The sequence below is a fragment of the Spermophilus citellus genome (genome assembly GCF_964194105.1).
Source record: "Spermophilus citellus genome assembly, chromosome: 15".
In the NCBI taxonomy this organism is placed as follows: domain Eukaryota; kingdom Metazoa; phylum Chordata; class Mammalia; order Rodentia; family Sciuridae; genus Spermophilus; species Spermophilus citellus.
The window spans coordinates 21,131,021-21,150,394 of record NC_138195.1 but is presented as its reverse complement, the minus strand read 5'-3'; the positions used below and the strand labels follow the sequence as shown (position 1 = coordinate 21,150,394).

At 37.8% G+C, this 19,374-nt stretch overlaps 1 protein-coding gene across 3 annotated transcripts in view; it reads right to left on the bottom strand.

Annotated features, from left to right (window-relative positions):
* Nucleotides 1–19,374, bottom strand: part of WASHC2A (WASH complex subunit 2A) — a 58,281-nt gene that overhangs the window by 6,441 nt on the left and 32,466 nt on the right. For all 3 annotated transcript variants that reach the window (XM_081267798.1, XM_081267799.1, XM_081267800.1), the window contains exons 18-26: nucleotides 18,930–19,031; nucleotides 17,210–17,341; nucleotides 16,408–16,577; nucleotides 13,539–13,641; nucleotides 9,388–9,543; nucleotides 7,214–7,396; nucleotides 1,610–1,738; nucleotides 1,396–1,476; nucleotides 690–812 (exon numbers count right to left, since the gene is read on the bottom strand). In XM_081267798.1, the coding sequence (XP_081123924.1) occupies nucleotides 690–812; nucleotides 1,396–1,476; nucleotides 1,610–1,738; nucleotides 7,214–7,396; nucleotides 9,388–9,543; nucleotides 13,539–13,641; nucleotides 16,408–16,577; nucleotides 17,210–17,341; nucleotides 18,930–19,031 (1,179 nt within the window). The remainder of the gene's footprint in view (nucleotides 1–689; nucleotides 813–1,395; nucleotides 1,477–1,609; nucleotides 1,739–7,213; nucleotides 7,397–9,387; nucleotides 9,544–13,538; nucleotides 13,642–16,407; nucleotides 16,578–17,209; nucleotides 17,342–18,929; nucleotides 19,032–19,374) is intronic.

Sequence of the window (19,374 nt, the reverse complement as noted above, 5' to 3'; positions counted from 1 at the left end):
GAGCTGTAGTCTGTCCGAACAGTAAAGCCTGATCAGCTGGCACCATTGACCAGCTGGCTATCCACCACAGTGGCATAGAGGAGCACACTGAACCTCTCCCCCAACCTGACACCACTTCTAACACTAAAGAATTGGAGGTTGGGGGATGAGTGAGTAGAGATGTGCTAGTCCAAGTGCCTCCCTTTCTGAGCTCAAGACAGAGGCCTCAGTGACATCCAGGGACACATTCCAACCAGACTTTTAGCCTATTCTCAGACGAAGCTCCACAGAATTCTGAGAGGACTGCTGATGAGAAAGTCTAACAGCCATCTCAGAAATGTTGACACTTAGAAGAAACTAATAAACCACATGTGATTTATATTAACTCAAATTTCATTCTATCCCAGAGGAGAAATGGGGTCTCTAGTTGGGAAAAAAGTTCTTCACCCTAACTTAATTCCATCCTGGAACTAAATTTGGAATGGAGTCAAAAAATAATAATGATTAAGTACAGAATCATGAAATTCCAGAGTAGAAAGGGAGAATACAGATGAAAGGGGGTAAAAGAACAGAGTGCGGGGAAACAGAAAGGTCCTTTTGCTATTTCCTCAACTAAGAGAACTCTGAGTAACTCTGGGTCTGCATAATGGAATTAGTCTGTACTGGGATGCAAATAAAAGCTGCAGGTCCTTACAGAGGTCAGTTCTAACCTGTGATGTTTCTGGTTTCCATATGCTTTTTTCTTTGCTACCTTGAGATGACTCTGGATGTTTTTGGTTCTTGAGAGAGGAAACAGAGTGGTCTTTTTTCACTACCCTCTTTTTTTCTGGTACCTTCAAAAGAAAAAGAATATCAAAGTCTGTCATGTATCAAATTTTAAAGTAAAATCATAATGTAAAAAAGGAACCTGGCTTCTGGGTTTTATAAGTCCCTTGAAAATGAAGTTGAACTAGGTAAAAGTAAAATAGCATTTTAAAGATGTCCTAGGGCTGGGGATATAGCTCAGTGGTAGAGTATTTGCCTAGCATGTATTCAATTCCAAGCAACACCAAAAAAAAAAAAAAAAAAAAAACCAAAACAAACAAAAAAAACCTGTTCTTTTTGCAGGAGTCCTCTCTATGATAAAAAGAAAATAGTATATAAAAAACTGAGTGGGGCAGAGGGGAAAAAAAATAACACACAGGGGCTAAAACTCAGATTTAAAATTTTCTCTCTAAAAGGCCCAAAAATGCAGTCACCATATTGTATGTAATGATCATTTAAAAAATCAAAGACATTTTTAATACAATCAGAGGGTCTGGGTCAGTTAATGTTCTAATATTATTAGTTAGGAAACAATGTAATTTTCCTTCATCCTATAACTGGATATAGTTTCCTCTCCCACACTCCCCAACACTGAGAACAAAAGGTTGGTACCACAGGCTGGGTCTTAGCAGAGCTGAAAAGATCATCGTCTTCATCATCACCAAACAGGCTCCCAGTGCTTGGCTTTGACAACTACAATAGACAACATTTAGATTCAATATCCAAAAGAAAAGAAAAATAATTTACAAACAGAGCTCAGTGAGCCAGTGAGAGATTATCTAACACAATAACAAACATATAATGTAGGGATCCACTGGAAACTAACCTTCGTTTTTTTGGTGCCAGCAAAAAGGTCAACATCTGGGTCATTGTCCTTTTGGAGCTTGTGACTAAAGAGGAGCTCTTCGTCCTGAAACACACCTGTGCTCTTGGGGCGGGCATCAGGATCTTGACCCTGGGAGAAAGAAAAAAGATCACATGTTATTAGATTTCTTTTTTTCTTTTTTTTTCCTTTTTTTTTTGTTCTAATTTGATATACATGACAGCAGAATCCATTACAATTCATATTACACATATAGAGCACATTTTTTCATATCTCTGATTGTACATAAAGTGTATTCACACCATTTGTGTCTTCTTACACGTACTTAGGGTAATGATGTCCATCTCATTCCACCATCATTTCTAACCCATGCCCCCCCTTCCCCTCCCACCACTCTGCCCTATCTAGAGTTCATCTATTCCTCCCACGCTCCCACTCCCAACCCCACTATGAATCAGCCTCCTTATATCAGAGAAAACATTCGCCTTTTGGTTTTTAGAGATTGGCTAACTTCACTTAGCTTTATCTTCTCTAACTCCGTCCATTTATCTGAAAATGCCATGATTTTATTCTCTTTTATTGCTGAGTAATATTCCGTTGTGTATATATACCACAGTTTCTTTACTCATTCATCTACTGAGGGGCATCTAGGTTGGTTCCATAGTTTTGCTATTGTGAATTGTGCTGTTATAAACATTGATGTGGCTGTGTCCCTGTAGCATGCTGTTTTTAAAAACTTTGGGTATAGACCAAGGAGTGGGATAGCTGGGTCAAACGGCAGTTCCAATGTGATTAGATTTCTAAGGATTTATTAAGCAAAAGTCACAAGTACCAAGATGGACACAAGAAAGGTGTCCCCTGCAGTTCTGCTTATACTGGCAAAAGGTTGAAGCAATTTATTCACATAATAGAATACTGTAGAGCTATCAAAAATAGAGGAAAGTAAATTTATGAATACAGAAAACATAATCTAGAAAGATCATCTTTCAACCCTTGTGTGGTATCTGAGCATTTATTTTTCAAAAAATCCATGAGTTCCATGAGAAACATTTTGGAATACAAACAAAATTAAATGAGTTCTCATTCCTAAAAGGAACAACAGGCACCAGTGACTTAATCCCAAAAACCAGAGTGGATCAAGCATGTATCCCTAGTCCACAGACATGGCACAGGCATGACCAGCAAGCCATCTCCTAAGCCTTCCATCCCGCTACCTTCAGACTCCATAAAAGTTATTTTTTGTTTGCTAGGATAACAGACATTTAAAAATTACTGTTCACATTACTTGGTTTGAAGATATCATGCTTCAGATCTGACGTTCTAAAATTCATCCCTATTCATTATTATGACAGCCTAAACAAACAAAAGATTAAGAACAAAACCCCACTTCTGAACAAATTAAATTACACTGTTAACTAATGATTAATTATTATTAATATATAAGAACCAGTTTAACACAGAAACTAAACTTAAAAGTTTCAAATCATGAAAAAACAGTACCCAAACCACACACTGCATGAGAAAAATACAGTAAATCATTTATATTCACTATGTGCAGCTTTCATTTACAAATAGGGTTATTCCACTGGTATAACAAAGAATTCATAAAACATTTTTGTAGAAATCAATACAAACTATTCAGTTGGATATTAAAAAAAAAATGGGATTCTATGAGAAGCAAAACCAGTTTTTTTCCCCAAACATCTCTGTTGAGATAACTCACATAACATGTGCAAGCACCATCGCCACAATCTAAACTTAGAACACTCTCATCACCCAAACATACCCCAAACCATTAGTGGTCACTTTCCATTCCTGCCCACCCACTTTACTCAGCCTCAAGCAACCACTCATCTGCTTTCTGTCTTATGGGGTACTGTGTGGTAACCGGATACCTATACATGATGTGCAATGATGAAATCAGGATAATTAACATTTCCATCTCCTTAAATATTTATCATTTCTGTGAATCAGAAAACTTCAAACTCTTTCTAAAGTTCTTTATAAAAATAGACAATGGATTGTTGTGAATTATAGTCACCCTATTGGGCCATAGAGTATTAGAACTCATTCCTCCTATTTACTTCATACTTCTTGTTGCTAAATAAATCAGCAGATTTCCCTTACCTGTGGGGGATACACACTAAGACCCCCAGTAGATACCTGAAACCTCAAGAGTATGGAAGTCTATAATCCAATGCTGTTTCTACCATAAATAAGCACCTATCACCCACTGTGGCCATACCTTCTACAGTGTGAGATGTAGAACAAAACCAGCATGGATTTCTTTCTCTTCCTTCACAATGTGACAGATTTGTTCTTAGCATAGAGCTTAGCCACCTCTGCACATGATTTTTTTTCTTTTCCTTAAGTCTATTACTTTTACCTTGCCTAAAAGGAAGGCCTCCTTATTATTTCTTTTTGGCATATTAAAATTGCCAGTATCACTACTCTCGTGTTTGGGGGATATTATTAAGTAAAATAAGGATTTCTTAACTGCAGAAACACAAAACACTACTAAGGGACTACTGGACAGGTATCCTACACAGCGTGGATAAGCTTGACAAAGGGATGTACAATATCAATGGTGAATGGAGAGGGATGGTGTGCAGTTTATCATGTTATGCAGAAAGGGGCACAACTTAAAACTTACAAATTTCTGGAATTTCCCATTTAAGATTTTCAGGGTATAGCTAACTGTGGGTAACTGGAAATGTGGAAAGAAAAATCTTTGATAAGGAGGGACCGTTGTAATCCATTGAATGAGTAGAAAACACTGTGTGTGCCCATTCTTCAGTGGATGCACATTCGGGTTGTTTCCATCTTTTGGCTACTATAAACAATGCTGCTGAAACATTCACATTCACATTTTTGTGTGAATGTGTTTTCATCCGTTTTGGATAAACCTAGAAGTGGAACTGCTGGGTCATGTGGTAACTCCATGCTTTCACAAGTTGAAGAACCACCAAATGGTTTTTCAAACTGATTGAATCATTTCACATTCTCAGAAGGAACAAATGAGGGTTTCAGATTCTTCACACCTCCTCAAAACTTGTAGCTCCCTTTTTTGAGTTGTAGCCTTCCTGGTGGGCATCTCATTATGGTTTTGATTAGTACTACCCTAATGACTGATGATGCAGAGTATCTTCTCATGTGTTTTGCCAATGAGTGTATTTTCTTTGTAGAAACTTCTATTTGCATCCTTTCTCTTTTAAAAAAAAGGGGGGGTCATCTTTTTATCGAGTTTTATTACTGAGTTTTAATTCTTTCACATACTCTAAATATAATCCCTTAGCAAATACCTGAAAGAATTTTCTCCCATTCTGTGGGTCATCCTTTCACTTTCTTGATGGTCGGGGTTTTTGTGTGTGTGTGTGGTTTTTTTTTGTAATGGGTGGGTGGGGATTGTTTACTGGGGACTGAACTCTGGCACTCAACCACTGAGCCACATCCCCAGCCCTATTTTGCATTTTATTTAGAGACAGGGTCTCACTGAGTTGCTTAGCGCCCCACTATTACTGAAGCTGGCTTTGAACTTATGATCCTCCTGACTCAGCCAGCTAAGCCACAGGTATTACAGGCATGCACCACTGTACCCAGCTTTGGTGGTATTTTTTGAAGCACAACTATTTTTAATTTTAATAAAGTCCAATTTGGCTACTTTTTTGTCACCTGTACTTTTGATGTCATAGTTAAGAAAGCTTTACCTAATCTAAGGTCATAATCATTAACTCATATACTAACTGTTTTAGTTCTTACATGTATATGTGAACCATTATAAGTTCATTTTTGTGTGTAGGATGAGGTAACAATTCAACCTCTTTCTTTTGCATGTGGCTTATGAGTGGGTCAGCACTATTTGTTGAATAAATATTATTTCTCCATTGAATTATCCTGGTACCCTTATCAAAAACTGACTGTTAAAGTGTTTATTTCTGAATTCTCAATTCTCTTCCACTGATCTATATATTTTAACCTTATGCCAGTACTATACTGTGATGAAGTATGTTTTGAAATCAGAGAGTGTAAGTCTAACTTTCTTTTTTTCCAAGATTGCTGGTTATTCTGTGTTCTTTGCACTTTTATAAAAATTTTAGGATCAGCATGTCCATTTCTGCAAAAAGCAATGAGGAATTCTGATAGGGACTGCATTCAATCTGTAGATCAATTTGGGGAATACTGTCATCTTCACATATTAAGGCTTCCAATCCATAAATATGAGATGTTTTTCTATCTATTTTAAGTCTCTAATTTCTCTCCATACTGTCATAGTTCTTAATATACAAGTCTTGCAATTCTTTTGTTAAATTTATTCCTAAGTACTTTATTTTTTTGTTGGTGCTATTAATGGAATTGATTTCTTAATTTCATTTTCAGACTGTTTCTGGCAGATAAAAGTATAATTGGTTTTAAAATATTGATCTTATATTCTATAATCTTGCTGAATTTAATTACTTTGAATAGATACTTTAGGACATGCTATAGATAGAGATAGTTTAACTCTTCTTTTCCAATCTGGATGCATTTTAATTTAGTTTCTTGTCTAACTACCCTGCTTAGAATCTCCAGTACAAAGTTGATTGGAATTGGCAAGAGTGAATGTCCTTATCTACTCATGATCTTAAAGCAACAGCATTTAGTCTTTCACAATTAAGTATAAAGTCAGCTATGGGTTTTCACAAATGTCCTTTATCAAGTTGAGGAAGTTTCCTTCCATGCTTAATTTATTGAGGGTTTTTATTTTATCAAGTACATTTTCTGCCTCTACTGGGATGACCACATGCTTTTTATCCTTTATTTTACTGATATGATATATTATATCAATTCATTTTTAAATGTTCAACCAACCTTGAATTTCTGGGAGAAATTCCACTTGTCATGCTATGTAATCTTTTTCATATTTTAATAGATTGGGTTTACTATAGCATTTTATTGAGGACTTTAGCATTTATATTCATTAAAGATATTGGTCAGTAGTTTTCTTGTGATGAGTCTGTGTATTTTTAATATCTGGATACTATCAGTCTCACAGAATGACTGTCACTTACTTTGAATAAAATTTACTGGAACATAATCATATCCAGTCATTTTAGTATTTTTTAGGGCTGCTTTCACACTACCAAGGGTAGAGCTGAGCAGCAATGAGAGAACCCATATGACCTGCAACAGCAAAAATAGTCACTATATAGCCCTTTACAAAAAAAAAAAAAAAAAAGGATGCTGATACCTGATAAACACGAAAGGTCCATGTACAACACATATTTCTAAAACTAAATGCGAGACATAATGTAAGTGTACAGATCTGGCCTAACTTACCTTTTCTATTATTCATATCCTATAACTAGTCAAGGGGCAAAGGTTTGCTAAGAGAAATAAGGTCTAAAAAGCCCGAGAGAGGCAGGTGAAATTCTAATCTCCTATCCAACAATGCTATCTGAGAGTCACTGATTTGGACTCCTGAATACCTAAATGACTTGAGAGAGTCAGTTACATTCTTTATTGAAAGCGAAGGTTTCTTCAGTAACTCAACAACAGAATGAACACCATGAAATAGGTAGGATTCTTTTATCTTGTCTAAGATGTGAACTTTTATCATTTTTTGCTCACCTTTCCTACTTCTTTCTGTGGAGCAGAAATGTTGTTTTGATCTTCCATTTTATCCTCTTCATCATCAAACAAGCTAAGAACAGTTCTGGTTCTACCCTTGGTTCCTTTGTCTAATGAAGACGATGAAGAAAATAAATCAGAATTCTTGGCTGCATCCTGAGCAGATGTAGTCAAAAGTCCTTCCTGAAAATGGAAAAAGAAAAAGAAAAAAAATCAGTAACTGGGAATAAATATCCCACTTTGGGCCTCACAAGGTCCTTACTGATTCAATAACTAACTGCCATATTTACATGATTCAGAGCATGATAGCTAATTGTATCTACTCTCATGTGACAGAACACTGAGTGAGGTCAGTTCTCAATTACTGCTCAAATGAAGTCCTGTAGAGATAATCTATAGTCAAAGGTAATTTTTCCAAACACTTTAAGACCATAAGTCCTGCCCCTCTGCTAGTAGATATACAGTTAGAACCCTGATGCACACAGGTTGCTCATGAGTTAGAAAAGAACTTCTAAGTCACAGAAGCATCGTATGTCAATTACTGGAAACAATCATGTATTTTCTAATATTGAACTACTATGCCAGTCCCAAGGGGAAACATACTAAGCAAAACCAGACACTCAACTTGTAGAAGAAATACTCTGTGTATGCAATTAGGTTGATCACTAAAATAATCATAAAATGCAACACTTATTCATTGAAATAGTATCACAATTCAGGCAAGATAGCACTGATCATAAGAACTACTATTATGGGCTGGGTAGTTTGTGGCTCAGTGTTAGAGCGCTTGCCTAGCACGTGTGAGGCACTGGGTTCAATCCTCAGCACCACATAAAAATAAATAAATTAAATAAAGGTATTGCATCCATCTACAACTAAAATAATTTGGGGAACAGGGGTTACCAGGGATTAAACTCAGGGGCACTCGATCACTGAGCCACATCCCTAGCCCTATTTTGTATTTTATTAGAGACAGAGTCTCATTGAGTTGCTTAGAGTCTCACTAATTGCTGAGGCTGGCTTTGAACTCACGATCCTCCTGCCTCCACCTCCCAAGCCACAAGAATTACAGGCATGCACCACCACACGGGGACTTAGAATAATAGTGGTTCTTTTTTAAAAATTATTTTATCATTTATGTACCACCAAGAAAGAAAAACAATGCCAATTAAACATGCCATTGATCGTGAGGCATCCTAATTTCAGAGTGGCTAAACTGTGGAAAAACATGCTTCTTTGAAGAAATATGTACTTTATAAAATAGCACCTATCATGTGCAAGGTAACAGGCTATCAACATAATGGTGAACAAACAAACCCAGCCCCAATCCTCAAGTGAGGAAGAGGATAGCATAATAAGAATCAAGTATGGAATGGGTTAGGACCAGGTAATTCAGGTCTAAATGCAGCCACTGGGAAAAGAAGGTCACAGGGACATAGGTACAAATATACACTTGTATTACTATAGCTCCAAGGAGTCTCCATGAAAAAAGTAAATGTAATAATCTTCATACATTCCCTGGGGAGAGATATTAAACCTGAACACTTAGACCCACAAAGTTTAAGAAGATTTAGGAAAAAGATGAGATAAACAGAAACCAAAGGCAAGTACTGGTACTGGATTCCCAGATGTGGCCAGCAGCATTAGCCATAGGCCTTTAGCAAGAGATGGCAAAAGCTGTTTGAGAAAAAGTACACATTTGACTCTACTATGTATTCACAGCCAATATTAACCAGATGTAAAAGGATGAACTAAAATCTTCTGGCATCTTAACTCAATCACAGGTGGGGAGTAGAGGAAAACTAATGGAACGAGGAACAGCACTTAGGAGAAGCCAAAAAGAGCACATATACAGAGAGAAAGGCAAAATGAAAAAACAAGAAAGATGTGGAAGAGAAATATGCAATGACATGAACATGTCAATAACAACACAGAACAGGAAGCCTGCACACCACTGTGTGCACACGTGTATCTAAAAAAGGGAACAAAAATCAAGCGCCTACGGGTGGGGGTAGGGGTGGGAGCAGAGGCAGTCTTCTTCAAACTTTTCATTGTTTTCAAGTCTTCATACAAATGAGTCATTCATTTTCTATGGTGGAAAGATGATAAGGGTTTGTGTGTGTTACAATAACATAAGAGACACAAACACACTGGGAAACAAGAACAAAGGCTACCTTTCCTGCTGTCGCAGCTGTGTCAATTTTCCCCGAGTCTGATGATGCTTTGGCACTCTCGACATTCTTATCTGTGGGTTTCACTCCAACTTGTGTCTTCTTCTCACCTTCATCACTGAACAGCAAAGGTGGCACCTCAGGGACAGTCTCTTTCTTCTGTCAAGAAAAGAGTAAAATTTGCAACAACAGCACCCAAAAAAATGTGTCTGACTAGTATGACAATGTACAGAAAGACCAAAACCAGTCCTCTTGGGACATAAGTGAACTATGGAAGGACAGTGCACAGAACAGTGGGGAAGGCACCAACAGAAGACAAGATAAACACTACTCCCTAGACTTTGGCCACAGCACTTCAGTTTCTGCTGCCATAAACATTTGTTTTGTCTCCTTTTCACCTCCTGTCAATCCCACCCTGTCCTCCCTTAAAAATAGACCTTGTATGGACTGGGGATGTGGCTCAAGCGGTAGCGCACTCGCCTGGCACGCGTGCGGCCCGGGTTCGATCCTCAGCACCACATACAAACAAAGATGTTGTGTCCGCCGAAAACTAAAAAATAAATATTAAAATTCTCTCTCTGTGTCTGTCTGTCTGTCTCTCTCTCTTTAAAAAAAAAATAGACCTTGTGGGCTGGGGATGTGGCTCAAGCGGTAACACGCTCGCCTGGCACGCACGAGGCACTGGGTTCAATCCTCAGCACCACATAAAATAAAGATGTTGTGTCCACTGAAAACTAAAAAATAAATATTAAAAAAAGTTTCTCTCTAAAAAAAAAAAAAATAGACCTTGCCATGATGCCAGGACAATTACTCTCTCTGTGCTTCCCTCCTCTTAACATTTCAACTCTAAAGCATCATCCAGAGCCATCCTACTAAAATAAAAATCCCTGCCATATTACTTCATCTCCAAGCCCAAAACTGCACTTTTTGCATTAAGTAAATGGCAATCAACAGACACTCTAGTCTGTATCCCTCTCTTCATCTGTGCCTCCCCATTCCTCATCATCCCTTAAATTTACTGAAGACTTCTATACTTCCATACCATGTTCCCCTCTTGGCATGCAGAAGCAAATCCTCATATTTACAGCAGGGTCCAGCTCACACACCACCCATGAAGGTTTTCCTGTTCTTCAGTAATCAGTTGCTTCATTGAATAAACATATTATTTCTCTATCTGGCACTTACTCTACTTTCTAATTGGTAATGTACATTTGTTCATTTGAAAGAACCATACATCATATTTCTATAGCTAGTTATGACATTTTTAAACTAAGTAGTTGCTCAAGTTTGCAAACCCTTTGGCTTGTCACTCATCTCTTCCTCCTCTGGAAGGCAGATATTTTTTAGAGATTAGGAGCTAAAGTTTTGAGACTCACCTAGAGTTATCAACACCCTTGGGGCAAGTGAATTATCAACAGATTCTTAAGGAAAAAAAAAAACCATAACTCTATTATACTAACTAGATTAGATGCTATGAGAAAGTGAGGTTTGAAACAAGGAATGTAGATATGGAAAACTAAGAGATGACATTATTATCCACATCAGAAAAAGAGTTATAAATGAAATTATGAAAGGGATGATTTTTAGTTATTGTTAGGATGAGAACTTAAAATGCAAAATGATTTCAACTTGAAATAAAAGAAGACTGGAAGTTCACAAAAAAACTTTAAAAGAGATAAGTCAATACTAAAGGGATTAAAGGAAAATAAGTGTTATGAAATATGCTGGACTCACTAGAAACTATGCAAATTTCTGCAGCAAGTTGATTGGGAACAAAGAAGAGACTTAAGTAGGGCAAAATATTCTCCCTTCATATGACTCTGGTCTTTAAACTGAGGAACATGCCACTCACCATACTCGTTTTAAAGCTTCTTGCAGATAAGCTCACTCTTAATTCTCGTGATGAAATTTCTTGTCTTTTCTTTTTTGGTGCAGGGTCTCACAAATGCTAGGCAGGTGCTCTACCACTGAGCCAACATCCTCAGTTGAAATTTATTTTCTTGATATGCTTACAAACAACTTACATTTAACTTACTTTAAAATATTTTCTTTGGAGGAGGGACACCTATTTGCCTTTTCCTTCATATATACCCTAAGATCTCTAAACAAGAATAAAACAAACAAAAAATACATACGTCTTATCTACTATTGTCTAAAGGTAATTATATTTCACAAAGGGTAGAAAAATAGTGTGTAGGCTACTTAGCTTCTTAACATTCGTGTCTTAAGCTTCTCCTTTTTTGTTTCCTTTGTGTGTGTGCACATGTATGATGCTGGTGATTGAACTTAGGGCTTTACTCATGCTAGGCATGCTCTCTATCACTGAGCTACATCCTAGCTCTTTTATTTATTTTGAGGGAGGGCCTTGAACTTGTACTCTTCCTACCTGAGCCTTTCAGGTAGCCAAGATTACAGGTGTGTGTAATCTTGATGAAGAACCTGTTACCACATTAGTTATAGGTGCCCCAATCCCTAGCTGCACAGTCCTAGGGACAGTGCTTCTCAGTTATGTTAATAGCCAATCAGTAAAAAGCAAGGAAATTCTTTCATGTGCTACATACAGCATGTGAACCTTGAGGACATTATGCTAAGTGTAATAAACAAGGTGAAGAAGAGTAGAGTATTAGTAAGGCTAAGGCTCTGTGTCCAGTGATTCTTGATCTTTCAGGCTACTACAGCTCAGGCATAGGGGGTCTCGATAAAGCCTAGCCTAAGAAGTTCCAGATTTCCTTTTGGGGTTGTTAATCAGAAGTTGGTATTAAGACAGTGCTTGGTCTCACTTTTTCCTATGTGCAAATATGGATAGCCAGAGAGAGAATGCTGGGGAGGAGTGAGATATGGCCTAGTGGCAAGATCCCAGTATGCCTTGGTTCCTGGACAAATACATCCTAATGGCACCTTCCTCTCTCTTTTTAATAGTCCTTTTTGATACAAAACTAACATCAAAGATGGCTAAACTTTTTAGTTCACGTGATGGGAGTAATATCATTCAGAAGTAATCATTGAAAGGGTAGTTGGACCACATAGCCATTGATAGCTATTCTCCCCCCTTATCACAAAATTTTAAAAAAACAAAAAAACTTACATAAAACAAACAAACATATATTTTACCACCTTCCATTTTGAAGTATATAGATTTAAGTGTATCCACACTGTTGTGCAACCAATATGCAGAATTTTTTCATCATGCAAAATTGAAACTCAATATCATTAAACAACTCCCCATTTCCCTCTCCCTTTAGTTCCTGAGAACTACCACTATACTTCCTATACCTTTGACTCTGACTACATCAGCAGTCCCATATAAGTAGAAGCATACAGTATCTGGCGGGTTTTTGTGATTAGTTTATTACACTTAGCATAATATCCTCAAGGTTCACACATGTTGTATTTTTAGCACATGAAAGAATTTCCTTGCTTTTTACTCACTGGCTATTAACATAAACCAGGACCAAAGGGGTAGTTAGCACATAAAACATGTTCCTAAGAGGATAATTTATGCCTTGCTATAGTTTGGATCTGGAATGTTCCCTGAAGGACCATGTGTTAGAGGTTTAGTCCCCCACGTGGGACTTTTAAGAGAAGGGACCTGATAGAAGGAACTTAGGTCACCAGGGTGTGTCCCTGGAGGGGATACTGGGACTCCATTCCCTTCCTTTCTCTTTGCTTCCAGGGTGCCATGAAGTAAGCAGCTTCCTCTGCCTGTGCTCCTAACATCACGAACTTTGCTACCATGGTTCCAAATGTAACTGAGCCAACTGGTCATGGATTGAAACGTAAGCCCAAACAAACCTTCCCTCCTTATAAGTTCATTATCTTGGATGTTTTTGTCACAATGAAAGCAACTTGACTAACTCATGCCTTAACTGGCCTAGTCCAACGTTTGCAGAACTCCATGCCACTGGACTCTGTCTCCCTTGGCAGTCTCTTATCCCCACTCTTGACTGAACAGGCTACATGACACGGAGGAATCCTTTTCTTTAGGCTTTGCACATGTGCTCCACCTGGAGAATACCACTAACCAAAAAAGCTCTTTTTAAACTAGGCAAACAAGTTCTTCCCTAAGACTCAATCTCCAAAGTGAGATTTTCAGAGCTGACTCAGGGTAGTATTACTATTTATGCTATTTCCTGGGTCTATGAGATTAAGAATACCATTGCTGCAGGAGGAACAGATGCAGGAGGAGAGCCAAATAGAGAGCTTCCACTATCAGCGTCATCTTCAAAGAGGAGTGATGCTCTCTGGGTCTTCTTTTGACTATATGAACAAACAAAAGGTCAAACTCAAGGCAAAAGTAATTTAAAAACAAAAATAATAAGCCATACCTAAAGCAACCCACCTATCATCTTCTATTGATCTTACACAGTTGAAAGCAAATAAGAAAAACTTTTAAATAGGAGAAATTTGTCCCTAGCTAGTAACCTATGAAGAAGAATCACTTAAGTAGAAGAGTCCAGGGTCCTTGTCACTGGACTCTTGTCAGTTACTTTCAGTCAGTGTAGGTGCATTAGCTATTAGCTCTGCAAGCACCCGATGCCTTGGCATTCACAGATGTAGTGTTCCCCTCACCACCTCCTACAGCAGAGGAAGAACCAGAGAATTCAGATATGCCTTCTTCCAAGGACAGGAAGACAGGTGCTTAGACAGAGCACAGGGCCACAGCCAGCTTTGGGAAGTGGCCTTGTGATCTACCTTCTACTTCTTTTTTCATAGTAGCTTTAAGGAGACATAATTTACATACCGTAAATTTAACCCCCATAAAGTACACACATCAGTGGATTTTCATATTTTCACTGTGCAACTATCATCACAATCTTAGCGTACATCTTTATCATCCAAAAAAAGAAAGTCCATGTCACTCACCAGTCCCTTCTCCCCATAAACCCTGGCAGCTACCATTCTATGTTCTATCTTTCTGGAGTTACCTACTCTAGACATTTCATAGAAATGGAATCATAGTCTCTCTCTTTCTGGTCTTTTATGACTGGCTTCTTTCAGTTAACCTAACATTTTCTAGTTTCATCCAAAGCCTAGTATGTATCATTACTTTATTCCTTGTAATTCATGAATAAATAATGCATGGTTATGCAACATTTTGTTTATTCATCTGTTGATGAATATCTAGGTTGTTTTTACTTTTGGGCTACTATGAACAATGCTACAATAAACATTCATGTACGCTTCTGTATGAATATACATTTTTCACTTCTCTTAGGTATATACTTAGGAATGAATTTATTGGATCATATGGTTAACTCTATGTTTAACATTTTGAGGAAGTGCTAAACTGTTTTCCAAACTGGCTGAACCATTTTACATTCCCACCAGCAGTATATGAGGTTTATAATTCTTCTACATCCTCACCTACACTTATTGTCTATAAAACTTTCTTCTGAAATCTGATGAAAGCTATGCATTACTTCCCACATATAAAATTTTATAGACAACCTTAGGAACAACTGAAGATGGAATGAGTCTAGGGCACAGACAGCACTACTGAAAACCAGATAATGTACATGGCAGTCATCAGAATTTATAAATGAGACGTTCAGTTTATGACTATGATCAGATTATGACTATGAATGTGTCAGGGGGCATGCTGATATATAGGTAACTTCCCCCAAAGTACACGGAATACTCAACTGCAGTGGAGTGTTCATGAAGGTAGAGCTGTGTCTGCTCTCCACTCTTTACCCTATTCCTTCTCTTTCTTATTTGTTCAGGTCAGGGAAGGCTTCTTAAGAGAGGACTTATACTACCTCTTGAAAGAAGCTGGCCAGGAAAAAAAAAAAAAAAAGGAAGAATAGTGTCCCAGGAGAAACAGCATCAAAAAGAAAGGAATGAAACACATCCCCTGCATTTATCATGATGAATGACAATGTTTAAGTGTTGGCAACATACCAGCTATTGTGCTCAGCATTTTGGATTTGGGTTTCATTGAATCATTTCAACAACTCTATAAGAAATGAGGAAACTGAGGTACAGATAAATTAGATAAATTTTCCCAAGGTTATTCAAATAGGAGATGGCAAGGCCAGAATTTAACATCAGGTATTGGGATTCTAGAGCCTATATTCTGAACCAGAAGCCAAAGAGGTCAAGACATGAGAGCCTAAAGCAGAGAATGGTGAAATCTGAAGAGAAGACAATATTTGGAGATAAAAATATGAGGTACTTTTATTTTTATTTTTAAAATTTTTCAAATTTTTAGTTGTAGATGGACACATCTACAACTTTGTTTTATTTATTTTTAGTTGGTGCTGAGGACCAAACCCAGTGTCTCACACATGCTAGGTGAGTGCTCTACCACTGAGCCTGAGTTATTTTTAAATCTAATGAAGCATAATCACACTAAGGTATGGGATTGACAGGTCCAATCAATTGCCCCTTTATGCTACTACTAGTCAGATTAATTTCAAATTAATCATTTAAAGTTTTCAAGAGAAAAAAGTATTATTGGTGAGAGTTATTTTGAACCCACAGCGAATCAGGCAGCATATTACATCAACACAGCCCATGTTTATTCTAAGTTTCTTGCCAGCTTCAGTTTAAGTGTCAATGTGGAGAGTCACTCAGGGCGGGTAGGACTCCCGAAACCTGGTAGGATACTAGAGCTCTGCAGAGAACTATCCCCTTAACAGGATGTTTTTCAGTGCAAAGTGACTTCTATGGAAATGACAAACTTTTAAGTAACCTTGACCAAACTATACAATCTTTAGGGTAGCCCTGAGAAAAAACAAAACAAACACAAAACTTAAACCCTTGACAAACTAAGAAAAAGAATATTTCATGGTTAAAAAAAAAATGACAGATAAAATCAATATAAGGATCCAAGACAAACATTTCTCAGTATTGAGGAAGAAGATTTGCCTATGAAAGGCAAGGACATTTGCATTTGCACTTGTGTTGGGACTAGGAGGTGCCAACCTTTAGCAGTGGAAACAATGACCATCTTGGGCGCTGAAAATCTTTCCTCACTGCTACACACACTGAGTAAATAATTTCTTACAATGGCCATCTCACCTGTCCTTGGCAATAGCAAATAGATCATCTTCATCATCCTCTTCAAAGAGACTCGTTTTTTTCACCACCTTGGCCTCCTGGCCCTGGTTGGTTCCTGAGTCCCGGAGTTCTCCTTTGGACCTGCTGTCAGATGCTGACTTGGTCTGTGAATCAGTAATATTCCACTGGTCCTTAAAACATAAAACACATTATTAAAAATCCTCCCTGAGGTTGAGGCACAGCTCAATGGTAGATACTTGCCTATCCTAGAGAAAACTCGGAACGAACAGATTTTGCCAAATGCTCCCCAGCTTATTACCACTAGTTCATACCTCTTTGGTCCAATCATGCTTCTCTAAACTAAGCATGTCTTCCTCAGACTTAGCATGTTTTCCTGTTTCTCTGAGCCTTCATTTCTGATGGCTTCCAAAGAAGCCTAAAACTTACCTTAAATAACGTGTATGCTTTTCCTTTGTTGATTTGTCTTTTGGTACAGGGCCTCAGACATGAACCTTATGATGCGTGAGAAATCTTTACTTCTCTACATGGCCTAACTCATCTGAATTAGCATGTATTATAATTTAGGGGCCACACTTATTCTCACCATTTTGAACAGCAATCTTTAATTCACTGTATTAGACATATTAAATATCTTTAAGAAAAGACACAACCTTATAAACATTATTTTTTGGTAAATGATCTTCACTAAGTATGAAACAGGAGTAGGTTAAAAAAAAAAAAACAATGTTTGGGTTAGCTATGATTTCTTAAATCCCCTCAGATACTATCTTCTTCCTCCTCTTCAGGCAAAATCTTAACCCACCTCTTCATCACTGCTGAACAACAAAGTAGATGCTTTCTTTTTGGACTGCTCCAAGGGTTTTACTTTCTCTTGACTCTGAGTTTGTAGATATGATGTCTGCTTTGTAGCAGCTGGAACCACAAAAAGATTATCCTAGAAATACAAATGGTGGAGAGGTATGATAGCTTCATACCCATAAAACAGAAAATGTAAAGTTGTTCTCCCATATCAAAGGGAGTTAAGTCTCCATCAATAACAGAAAATAACACATCTGGGGGGAAAAAAATCATTGACTGCTAGTAGATCCCACTCCACAGGAGCCTTTCTAACTACATTCTCTACCCATGGAAGGGAAACAGATTACCACTGAACTTGAAGACAGAATAATAGGAAGGAGCAGGGGAAAGACAACTTGAGGACAAGGTGGGAGGAGGGGAAACTGAGGCCCATTCAGTGCCCCCACCTGGTGGGGGTTAAAGTTTGGTTTGTTTCCCTTCTTATGTGGGCATGAGAGTCCCAGGAGCAGTCAGCCAGCAACTCACACCTCTTTTTATGAATTAGAAACTAGAGCAAAGGATAAAAAGAGAGAACAAAGAGACTTTCTCCATTCTTTTAGAGCTACAAAAAAAAACAAAACAAATCTAGGAAAGAGGATGGAATAACTTGTGTTTCAGGTCAATTTTTTTAAAAAGAATACAAAGTTAAGAAATAGTTAAATTCCTGACATCCTAAGGGTTGACGATTATGAGTTCAATGGCATTTGTAAATTACTTTGTAGTCAAGTATCCAAAAGTATCTCTTCTTAAAGTCATTGAATAAAACTGTCAGAAGGTCCCAGACTGGGTTAGATTGGAAAAACCTTTAACAGCATGGTACAGCAGGAGGACCATCCCGAACCATAAAAATCAATGAAGGGAGCATTTACGGAGAATGTGGTAAAGTAGGACAGGTCATGAGAATCATGATCTGGCATCAAATGGGAAAACTAATGACAAAAGTGAACACTCATATTACTTACTCTGTTCTAGAAACTGTGCAAGGGTTTTACATTAGTTACTTTAGTTCTCACAACAATCCCATTTACCTATAAACCATACAAGATCACAGAAAGTTGAGTTACTTGCTGAAGGTCCCTTTTGTTAAATGATGGGAGCTAGGTCTGAGGCGACAACCAATGAGCTTACCCACTGCATGATACTGCATAAGGGTTAAAGTTTGGTTTGTTTCCCTTCTTATTTTTCTCCATCACTCCATTCAGGTGGGAGTGAAAGGCTAAGTGGGGACATGGTCATTCTTTTTCCACTTTGTCCAAGACATTCTCGCACATCATTGAGTATAACATAGATTCACTCTCTAAACAGTATTTCTCAAATGCAGAGTCTAAAAAATGAAATCTACTGAGCTTTCCTTAAGAATTAGGCTGGGAGTTGGGGATGTAGCTCAGTCACAGAGTGCATGCCTAGCACATGAAAGGCCTTGGGTTCAACCGCTAGCACCAAAAAATAACTAAACCCAACAAACAAAAACCACATGGTTCAGGAGTTTAACATCCTCCTCAATGTATAGCTGGGAAAACTTAACGAGTTTCCCTAGACACATTATTGTTTCATGAGTTGCAGGGAGCATGACTGCTTTCCCATCACCTCTCTACTACATGGGCCTCTGGCTATAAAGCCACATTAACAACAACTTCCCACTCATCTAAAAGTTAATTATCTAGTGCTGCAATAACAATATTTACCTCTTCATCTTCATCATCGAAAAGGGAGACTGACGTGGGGAGTTTGTTGGGCAGGAGAGATGCACCTTTGGACTTACTTGCATTTTGAGAAGAAAATAAATCCTGTCAGATCAAGAGTGAAGTTACTGGTTAGTTGGGTATATCAGTTCAATACAAAACACTAAAGACTAGAATATCGTGGTCGCCATGCATCTAGGTTGAAAGGGAGAGGGAAGGTGGCTAAAACAATCTTTAAAGAGCTTCAGAGTCTGCCCCGTTTGTGCGTGGCACAAATGCCTGATGTTTTAGAGGAGAGCCACAGGACTCTGGGGACTTCTGTGTTCCTACCTAAATGATGTAAAGCAGAAAGACATTTTCTAATCAATGTCCTATCAAAAATTTTTTTTAAAAAAGCTTCTTTTTTCTATCTAAAGAATCAGAGACAGTCACACAAATTCAATAATGG